General features: G+C 39.3%; 1 protein-coding gene across 2 annotated transcripts in view; it reads left to right on the forward strand.

The window, feature by feature from the left end:
* KNTC1 (kinetochore associated 1) overlaps positions 1–10,484 on the forward strand; it is a 102,567-nt gene extending 92,083 nt beyond the window's left edge. For both annotated transcript variants that reach the window (XM_032242737.1, XM_032242728.1), the window contains exons 56-64: positions 497–592; positions 978–1,034; positions 3,476–3,530; positions 3,614–3,677; positions 4,524–4,653; positions 5,893–5,982; positions 6,687–6,832; positions 8,882–8,972; positions 10,271–10,484. In XM_032242737.1, the coding sequence (XP_032098628.1) occupies positions 497–592; positions 978–1,034; positions 3,476–3,530; positions 3,614–3,677; positions 4,524–4,653; positions 5,893–5,982; positions 6,687–6,832; positions 8,882–8,972; positions 10,271–10,291 (750 nt within the window). In that variant the 3' untranslated portion in view covers positions 10,292–10,484. The remainder of the gene's footprint in view (positions 1–496; positions 593–977; positions 1,035–3,475; positions 3,531–3,613; positions 3,678–4,523; positions 4,654–5,892; positions 5,983–6,686; positions 6,833–8,881; positions 8,973–10,270) is intronic.
* Positions 10,485–11,081: the final 597 nt, after the last annotated feature.

Below are 11,081 nucleotides of genomic sequence, written 5' to 3' on the forward strand. Positions count from 1 at the left end.
AGGTCCATTTACCTCTTTTGTCTTCAAGTCCACTGGCTAAAGTCATCCCTGGCAACGAGAGAGTACTTTTATAATCCCTCCCACGGTTTATCTGCCCTTATCTGGACAGGGAAAGAGACTGTCTGGTAGAGAGAGGATATCATTTCTCTTCCTCTTATTTGCCTGGGAATTTAGTCTCTGAGGCAGTTGGAGGCGAGGGCAGGATGGTTTTTTTTGGTCCAACAGGCAGACTTTTCCAATAGAAGAAAGAAAGGGGGAGACGTCTGAGGTGGTGTCTGTGAGTCCATAACAGCAAGAAAAAGAAGAATCTCTTTTTTGTTGTTTCTTTCATTAGAAAGATGAGGACCTTCAATAGACATTCACAGATTAGAAGCATATTTTGTATTAAGCTGCCCCACTTTTCCAAAGATGGCTTGATTTACTGGTGTCTTGGAGCAGCATGACTTTTTTCTTCTTCTTTTTTTTTTTTTTTTTTTTTTCCTCTTTTTGGCTTTAGGCAGTAAGATTGGTGACCGAGCTTTGTTTAGAATACAAAATCTATGACCTGCAGCTTTGGAATGGATTATTGCAAAAGCTTCTGGGCTTCAATATGGTAAGTTAAGACTCAGTGCCCTCAACTGAGTATATCTGAAAGCTTTTGCGCAGCATCCTCTAAACATTCTGGATTGATACTTGTTATGGAACAGATTTATGGTGAAAACACAGTCACTCTCACTGAGTTGATGCCAAATTTAAAGAACTTGGTGTTAGGCCAACGAGTGCAAAATCAAAAATGACATAAATTTCACTGGAAACAAATGGAAGGTTCCCTAGCCTTTTTTGATATTTATGAACTTGTGAGTGAACTTCTCTGGCAGTTATCATGGAAGATAAAGTTTTACCAGTACTTCTTTTGGAACTTTAAGAATCTGGTATTTCACATTGAAGTTTTCCATTTTGGTGGTCTTTAGAACTTTTTTATTTTTTATTTTTTACAGATTGCTTATCTGAGGAAAGTTTTAAAAGTGATTTCCAGTATCCATTCTCTATGGCAGGTATGTAGTTTTTAAAAATGAATTTTATTGAATTTAATCTTTATACTTTCTGGCCTTGTGACTAAAATTAAACAGTCAACTCCTTCATAAAGAACAGAACTGAGCCAAGTACAGTGGATCACTCCTGTAACTCCAACGCTTTGGGAGGCCAAGGCGGAAGAATCACTTGAGCACAGGAGTTTAAGGCTGCAGTGAGCCGTGATTGCACCATCTCACTCCAGCTCTGGCCTGGGCAGCAGAGCTAGAGCCTTTCCTTAAAATAAAGAAAGAAAAACAGAACTGATTGGCTGCAGGATGTTTCATTAAAGTTGTGCCTGGACCTGTAATACTCAGCTCATATTACCTCCTGAAGATACCACTTGCCTGAGTTCCCCAGGCCTCATGAGTCACATCTTCATTTATGTTTGCAAGACATTTTGGCTCCACTCTGACTTTTGTCACCATATAGTTTATTTTAATTACATGTGGACTGCCCCCTCACAGATTTTGAAGATCTTTAAAGTCAGATACCATGGCTTGTTTATTTTTTCTAAATTTCACATAAGCTGTGTGCCCATATAATCATGATGATATATATTATGTAGAAATATATAATTTATTATTAGTTTAATAGGTTAGGATAATATAGAAATACACTGAGTAAAACATGAAAATTCTCTCTTACAAATAGTAATTTTCCTTCATAAGTTTCTCCCTGAGGGAACGACTGCTTACAATTTCCTGTGTATTCTAGAGCTTTCCTGTTATACAGGCATGTATGCATGTGTGTGCCCATCTACAGTGTATACATTTATGCACACATAAATGCAATCACATTCTAAACAAAGTGTTGTTTTCACATAACAATAGTCTCTGGAGATTATTCCATATCAGCACATATACATCTATCTAATTGATTTATTGAGATACAATTCATGTGTAAAATTTATCCTTTTAAATTATACAATGAAATAGTTTTTCGTGTATGCACAAAGTTGTGCAGACATCACCATTATCTAATTCCAGAACATTTTCCTTTTCCCAAATAGAAGACTCATATCCATTAGCAATCATTCCCATTTCCCACTCCCTTTAGCCCCCAGTGACCACTAATCGTTCTGTCTATGGATTTGCCTATTCTGGACATTTCATATCAATGGAATCCCCTACTGTGTGGCATTCCATGTCTTTCACTCAGCATCATGTTTTAAGGTTCATCCACATTGCAGCATGGACCAGAACTCCATTCCTCTTTATTGCCAAATAATATTCCATTTTATGGATATACCACTTTTATTTATCCATTTGTCAGTTGATAAACATTTGGGTTTCTGGTTTTGGTCATTATAAATAATGCTGCTATGAACATTTGTGTATAAGTTTTCACATGAACATGTTTTCATTCCTCTTGAGTGTATACTCTGTTTAGCCTTTTGAGGTATTTCATTATGTTTAATGCTTGATTATTCTCCATAATATGTAGTAAAATGTACCCAAATTATTTAACCACTCCTCTATTGATGGAAGTTTACTTTTTTTTTTCTTTAAATATATAGAGATGGGTGTCTTGTTATGTTGTCTAGGCTGTCCTTGAACTCCTGGGCTCAAGCAATCCTCCTGCCTTGGCCTCCCAAAGTACTGGGATTACAGGTGTGAGCCACCGTGCCTGGCCAATGTTCTTTCCTTATTCACCTTCTTGAAATTCTTTCTCTTGTCCCCTTCCTCCTTTCCTGTGACCCCGGCACATAACTGGCTAAGGATTAATTTTATTTTCTGAGTTGGTTTCTGACTTTTTGCCAAAAGAAACAATGAAGCAGCCAGGGTTGTATAATGAGATCCTGAAACGCACCGTTATGAAGAACGTTATGCTAGAACCTTAATCATCTCAAGCAGGGAGATATCAGCTTATGATTTTAATCATCTGGAATATAAACTATAAATGTACGGTTTTGTGATCATATAACAGTGGCCTGTGGAGAGTGTTCATATCAGCACATAGCGATCTATTTAATTTTTTTGTTGAGATACAAATTCACTTATAAAATTCATCCTTTTGAAAGTATACAATCAAGTAGTTTTTGGTATATTCATAAAATTGTACAACCATCATCATTATTTTATTTCAGAACATTTAGACTGCAATTTAAAGAGAGTTCATAATATCCTTTTTGAGACAGAGTCTCGCTCTGTTGCCTAGGCTGGAGTGCAGTGGTGCGATCTCAGCTCACTGCAGCCTCCACCTCCCGGGTTCGAACAATGCTTCTTGCTGGGATTACAGGTGCATACCACCATACCTGGCTAATTTTTGTATTTTTAGTAGAGACAGGGTTTCGCCATGTTAACCAGGCTGGTCTCAAACTCCTAACCTCAAGTGAGCCACCGCGCCCAGCCTAGACTACAAATTAAAGAGAGTTTGTAATATCCTTAGCATGAATATCCCAAACATCGACATGTTTTCACAGGTTCCATACTTCAGCAAAGCGTGGCAGCGTGTGATACAGATACCCCTGCTTTCAGGTATTTCACTCTCCTCTGAAACATTCACTATAGCATTTTATACTTGAGTATGTGTATATCGTGGTTATTTGTTTTATCTTCAGCCTCTTGTCCTTTAAGTCTGGATCAGCTGTCAGATTGCTGTGAGAGTCTCATTGCTGTCCTTGAGTAAGTAATATATTTGTTCTACCAAAAAATAAAAAATAAAGTTTGTTGCTTATAAGATTCCTTTCTGATAGATATCTCTTATAAGGAATTCCTTTTGTGAGGAAGTTAAGCATAACACTTGTTTTTATAATAAAATATCTTGATTGTTTTTACAATGTCTACTTCCCATGTATGGTGTGACTAGTAAACTGAGCGTTCTCTAAAATGAGTACCTACTGTTTATATGAGCATAGAGTACCTTTGGTGACTACCCTAAGTCATACAGTGTTGTCACACAGATTTTGAGTCTTCTGGCTGGGTGTGGTGGCTCACGCCTGTAATCCCAGCACTTTGGGAAGCCGAGGTGGGCGGATCACTTGTGGTCGCAGTGAGTTAAGATCATGCCATTGCACTCCAATCTGGGCGACAGAGCGAGACTCTGCCTAAAATAAATAAATAAATAAATAAATACACACACACACACACACACACACACACACACACACACACACATATACACACATATATATATATATATAGAGAGAGAGAGAGAGAGAGTCTTCTGAGAATTTAGAAGCCTACCTTTTGGCATCTGTAGGCTTTCAGACATAATCATGGTAGCCAACTAGTCTTTGTTTCCGTGGGTAGATTCTTTTAGTCTTTGTTCCCGTGGGTAGATTTTTTTTCCATGTAGAATGCCATCAAAGACTCCTATTACTCATTTCCTAAGCATATGTCATCTACCAGCACTTTAGTGTTTAAAATTATTGAAAGCTTGGACAGGTAGATGACTATGGAAAGCTACAAAGGCCAGTATAATCTAGTGAATCTGACAGATTATTAACTAATTAATGTGCTCTCTTGAAGATGTCCAGTCTCAGATGATCTTGACCTGATCGGAATTGCCAAGCAATATATCCAATTAGAACTTCCGGCTTTTGCATTAGCTTGTCTGATGCTCATGCCCCACTCAGAGAAAAGACACCAGCAAATTAAGGTATCATGCACATGATTCCTCTGGGCTTCCAAGGAAATAGAAGGTCTCATCTTGCATGTCCCTTGCAAAAGGTTGCATTTTCATTTCAGCAAACCTGTAAACCATGAATACATGAGATATGAGTAAGGCTTGTATGGGGGCTTAGTGGGAAGTAAGACTGGAGGATAGATTAAGGTCCAGCTGAGGGATGTCTTACAAGGGGTTTGGGCCTTATTCTCTATCAGTGGGGACACAAGTGATTATTTTAGAACAGCATGCAAATGATGAAGGAAGTATTTTAGAAGGAATAACCCGTTAACCCATGTAGGCTTGGTCAGAAGAGAGGGCAAGAAGGGAAACTTGGGAAACTGTTGCATTTGAGTAGAATTTTATCTCACTTCATCTCTTCATAACAACCTTGTGCATAGGCAGGGAGGATTTGAGGGTTAAATACCCATGGTAGGGTCTGGTAATGAACTTGAACAAGACAAGAAGGCTACAGGGAAGGCAGCTGACTTAGCAATTGAATGTGGGAGATAAAAGTGAGGGAGAGTCAGATTTTTTGTGTGGGTGCCCATCAGAAGGAGCCACGAGCATGTTGGGGATGGAATTTAAAAATAACTCTCATTTCCTTTATAATATAGAACAAATGGAACAAAGCATTTTGGAATGTTTTATAGTTATCTTCCTAGCAGGTAGGCATGCCAGTAGATAGAGATCTATATGCATTCATGCCCTTTTTTTTTTTTTTTTTTTGAGAGAGAGAGAGTCTCGTTCTGTTACCCAGGCTGGAGTGCAGTGGCACAATTTCAGCTCACTGCAACCTCACCTCCTGGGTTCAAGTGACTCCCAAGTAGCTGACATTACAGGCTCCTACCACCACACCTGGCTAATTTTTGTATGTAATAGAGTTAGGGTTTCCCATGTTGGCCAGGCTGCTCTCAAACTCCTGACCTGAGGCAATCCACTGGCCTTGGCCTCCCAGCATTGGGAGGTGAGCCACCGTGCTTGGCTGAACATGCTTATTTTTAATTTGTCATTTGGTCTATTAATTACATTTTTTAAAGCCATCTGTGCCTGTCTTTAACTTTTTCCCCTCTTTTCATCATTCATACACTCGTCCCTTGATGCCATTCAGCGTTTCAGTATTTAAATAGATCCTTTTGGCACTTTAGAACGACAAAATACCTGATCAATGGCTCTCGCTGTTGGAATAAGTAATAATACTTTCCTATTATTTCTGCTTTGATTTTTCTCTAGAATTTTCTAGATTCATGTGACCCGCAGGTTATTTTAAAGCAATTGGAAGAGCATATGAACACGGGCCAGCTAGCAGGATTTTCACATCAAGTAAGAGGCAGTTTCATCTCCTTTTTGCTATAAAAATTTTGATACTAGAAGGTAATTATTTTTCCAAACCAAGATTAAGCTGCGAACTGCTATGTCTGTTTGTTATGTATAGAATTGTTTTGCTTTTATTAAAGCCTCAGTAATTTTTTTTTTTTTTTTTTTGAGACGGAGTCTCGTTCTGTCGCCCAGGCTGGAGTGCAGTGATACGATCTCGGCTCACTGCAACCTCCGCCCCTCGGGTTCAAGTGATTCTTCTGCCCCAGCCTCCCGAGTAGCTGGGATTACAGGCACGTGCCACTGTGCCCAGCTAATTTTTGTATTTTTAGTAGAGATGGGATTTCACCATATTGGCCAGGCTGGTCTTGAACTCCTGACCTCATGATCCACCACGCCTGGACAGCCTCAGTAATTTTTTTAAAGGGCAGGGACCCTGACTTTTGTTGACTCCTGTGCTCCATGGAAAATTTGTAGCCTTAAGTGCTTTTGATTGAAAACAGATCTTCTTCCTCATAAAAAGTCTCAAAGTGCACAACAACAATTATTTATTGACTGATACTGACAGGCCTCCTTTCCCTCTTCACCCCCTCAAAAAGGAGGCGCAGTCACAATGCAGTGCTAATTGGGTTTCCAATTGTCAGAAATGTTTCAATATTGAATAAAGGCTTGGAATTTAACACATTTAATGATAACCTGTCCTTTTATAGATTAGAAGTCTGATTCTGAATAATATCATCAATAAGAAGGAGTTTGGGATTTTGGCAAAGACCAAATACTTTCAAATGTTGAAGATGCACATGATGAAGACCAACAATATCACTGAACTAGTACACTATTTGGCAGATGACATAAGGTAAGTTAATTTTCAAAACAACTTACTGTGGAATTTCCTTAAAATCTATCTTTATGTTGGAGGAAAATGTCAAACAGTTGTAGAGCTATTTGGTTGTAATTAAAAGTTCAAAATATTAAATCTCTCATTACTGCATATATCAAAAAGTGAATCATTTAATAACTCAATTTCTTGGAACATGACCTTAGAATCTGACAATTAAACAGGTCATCTGAATCCCCAAATTGAGTGTCTCACAGTCCTGCTCCAAATTCTACATTACAATTTTATGTCTTAAGACAGTTGCTCAGAACATTAATGACTTTATGTAACACATCATTTTTGCTAAGCCTGGTTATCTAATTTTCCAGCACCCACAAGTTTAGAAATAATAAGCTTCTTGGGATAGAGCTGGGGGCGGATATGGAAGCTGAACAGGAGAAGGAAGAAGTGGGCTACACTAAAGAAAGGGAAGTTCAAGACTGCAGGCCGCAACGGATCCATCCCTGCATGTGGCCTAGCCGTGCTGGTGGTTGAGAGGTCTTTCTTTCTCGTTACCACTCCATGGAGTTCCATCTGCTCGTTTATCTCTTGTGATCCAGCCATAATTAGATATTCTTATTTTTGAGCAAGTATTTTTTGAGTTATAATCGATACATATAATGAACTGGACATATTTGAAGTCTGCAGTTTAGTAAATTTTGATATATGTATACCTATGAAGCCATCACCACAAACAAGAAAGTGAACATATCACCTCCGAAATGTTCCTCATACCCTCTGTGAAGTTGATTACACGAATTAGGTCATTCTTATAATACCTAAATACATCAGAGTAGAGGGGCCCATGGAAAAAGCACTCATAGTACAAAAGATTTCTCCAAAAATGTAATTCTGGCCAGGTGGGTGGTTCACGCCTGTAATGCCAACACTTTGGGAGGCTGAGACAGGTGGATCACCCAAAGTCAGGGATTCGAGACCAGCCTAGCCAACATGGTGAAACCCCATCTCTACAAAAAATACAAATATTAGCCAGGCATGGTGGTGCATGCCTGTAATCCCAGCTACTCAGGAGGCTGAGGTGGGAGATTCGCTTGAACCTGGGAGTTGGAGATTGCAGTGAGCTGAGATATAATTCACTACAAACCTGACTGCTGAAACTGTCTGTCGTAACCTGAGACCAGTTTTGTCTATAGCTGCTGAGATAATTTGCTACATGTCTAGGACTAATTTTGCTCACCACTGTCACCCACTAGTCAGCTTGCCAGCTCCCCAAACCCTTACCTAATGCCTGTAAACTTTCTTAAAGAACAATATATGGCCGGGTGCGGTGGCTCACGCCTGTAATTCCAGCACTTTGGGAGGCCGAGACAGGTGGATCACTTGAGTTTGAGACCAGCCTGGCCAACATGGTGAAACCCCATCTCTACTAAAAATACAAAAAACTAGCCGAGTATGGTGGTGGGCGCCTGTAATCCCAGCTACTCCGGAGAATCCCAGCTACTTCCGGTGGAAGAATTGCTTGAACCTGGGAGGTGGAGGCTTGCAGTGAGCCGAGATCATGCCATTGCACTCCAGCCTGGGCAACAAGAGAGAAACTCTATCTCTCTCTCTCTTTCTCACACACACACACACACACACACACGCGCACACACACACGCGCACACACACACACACAATATGTAACATGTCTCTCTTTCATAGAGATTGGTCTCTACATTTTAATTTTGACTTCAATGCCTCTTTTTCTTTCTTTTTGAGACAGGATCTTGCTTTGTCACTCAGGCTGGACTGCAGTGGCACAAACATGGCTGACTTCTGCCTCAACCTCCTGGGTTCAAGCGATCCTCCTACCTCAGCCTCCAGAGTCACTGGGATTATAAGCGCCCAATACCACACCTGGCTAATGTTATGTTTTTTTGTAGAGACGGGGTTTTGCCATGTTTCCCAGGCTGGTCTCAAACTCCTGGACCTAAGCCATCTGCACACCTTGGCCTCCCTGAGTGCTGGAATTATTGGCACGAGCTGCTGTGCCTGGCCTAACACTTCTTTTTCTTTTCGATTCTGTAGTTTAGATGAAGCTTCAGTCTTGATAACTGAATATTCAAAGCATTGCGGGAAACCTGTGCCTCCAGATGCTGCTCCCTGTGAAATTCTGAAGGTAAGGCTAACGGAGAGTTCTTAGGTTCTAACCTGACACTGTTTATATTTGTAGGCTATTGAAATCAACCAGCCTTTTCTAGTGTTTGGGAGGTAAATGTATTTTTATGTGTAAATTGTTGTTTTTATATTTTACTTTTTGTGTTAGAGAGTTCTAAACTAGAAATCAAGAGGCCACAGTTCTAATCTCAGCTTGTCCCTATAGGCAACAAGGCCTAGTGTGAGCTTAGTCTTCAGATCTGGACCCCATGGTCTCTCAGGTGCTTTCCAGCATTACCATTACTCATAAGGTGGTGTTTTTAATATTGAAGTGGGTGAAAACCTGATTTCTAAAAGGTGTTGATTACTGTCATGCTTGGGTATTAATTACTTTTTAGATTAATTATTCATCTTTAATTAGCTAAAACATATGTTCACTATAGAGAAAAGAGAAGTTTGGCCGGGCATAATGGCTCATGCCTGTAATCCCATCACTTTGGGAGGCTGAGGCGGGTGAATCACGTAAGATCAGTCTGGCTAACATGGTAAAACCTCATCTCTACTAAAAATACAAATAAATTAGCCAGGTGTGGTGGCAGGCAAGAGGCTGGAGAATCACTTGAACCCAGGAGGCGGATGTTGCAGTGAGCCAAGATTGCACCACTGCGCTCCAGCCTGGGCAACAAGAGCAAAACTTCATTTCGAAAAAAGAGAAGTATAGAGGAGCCAAAAATAATGATGATAATAATACTAAACTGGTCTCCAGAATCTCACTATCCAGACATAGGATCGCTGTTAGCATTTTTTTGTACATTCTTCCAAGTTTTTTGTATACAAAATGTGCACATAATTTATTTTACTCCTATTTTGAACTTAAGTACCAAGTAAAATTTTTGCTTTGATCATATTTTGGTAGTTTTATTTTTTACTTGCCATTTTTCAGATCAGAGTATTTTGGAATATTTTGATAGCTTTAGTAAACCTAAGTATAGTGGCTTATTTCTTCCTTTGGTCCAGATCAGGCATATTAGAATAAGTCCGCATTTTGTTACCTCTCATTAATAACTTACAGGGCTCACCTCCAGTCGCTTCTGCTCAATGACATAAGATTACTTTTTTTCCAGAAAGGGAGAATATTGATTCGGGAGACAAATTCATGGCCTTTAAAAATTGTTTGTCTCTCATCTGCCTAAAATGCCAAATAGTTTTATATGCAGATTTTTATCTCTTCACTTAAGTCTTTCAGTTCTGTACTTTATTTGACCATTTTTAATTTGAAAAACTGACGTAAAAATCACTTCTGTGTTTCTTCCCATTTAGATGTTTCTTAGTGGATTATAGTAAATCATTGAACCTTTTTGCAAGAAGGACAAGAATTTTGGAGTCTGCTATTAATGGACCATATGTATTACTGTTTTTAAATTGTGCTACTATAGTTATTACAGTTTTTAAATTGTGTATTATAGCTATTTGTCCAACTTTACCCCACATGTAATAAATAAAACGCCTAATATGAGCATAATTGCCCCATAAAGAACTCATGTCCTGAATTAATAAGTCTTTTCATTGCCAGTTACTTGGACAATTTATAGAGACTTATCAACTGTCTGCACCACATATGAAGGAAACAAAGTACAAAAATAGTTTACTCGCTCCTTCAAGAAAAGTGAGTCCTTGGCTGGGCACAGTGGCTCACACCTGTAATCCCAGCACTTTGGGAGGCCAAGACAGGTGGATCACAAGGTCAGGAGTTTGAGACCAGCCTGACCAAGATGGTGAAACCCCATCTCTACTAAAAATACAAAAATTAACTAGGCACAGTGGCGGGTGCCTGTAATCCCAGCTACTCAAGAGGCTGAGGCAAGAGAATCACTTGAACCCAGAAAGTGGAGGTTGCAATGAGCCAAGATCGTGTCACTGCACTCTAGCCTGGGCGACAGAGCAAGACTTCATCTCAATAAAAAAAAAAAAGAAAAGTGAGTGCTTATAGTCTTTTTCTTCCATATAAAAAAGTAAGAATAACAGTCTTTTTAATGTTATTCTAAGAAAACATTGGTATAATTCTAAGCAAACATTATATCAGTCATTGGCCAGTCAGAAAAATAAAAGCCACTCTAGATATGCCAAGCAG

Source organism: Sapajus apella, unplaced genomic scaffold (assembly GCF_009761245.1).
Source record: "Sapajus apella isolate SASKATOON/1434 unplaced genomic scaffold, GSC_monkey_1.0 scaffold2, whole genome shotgun sequence".
NCBI classification, from domain to species: domain Eukaryota; kingdom Metazoa; phylum Chordata; class Mammalia; order Primates; family Cebidae; genus Sapajus; species Sapajus apella.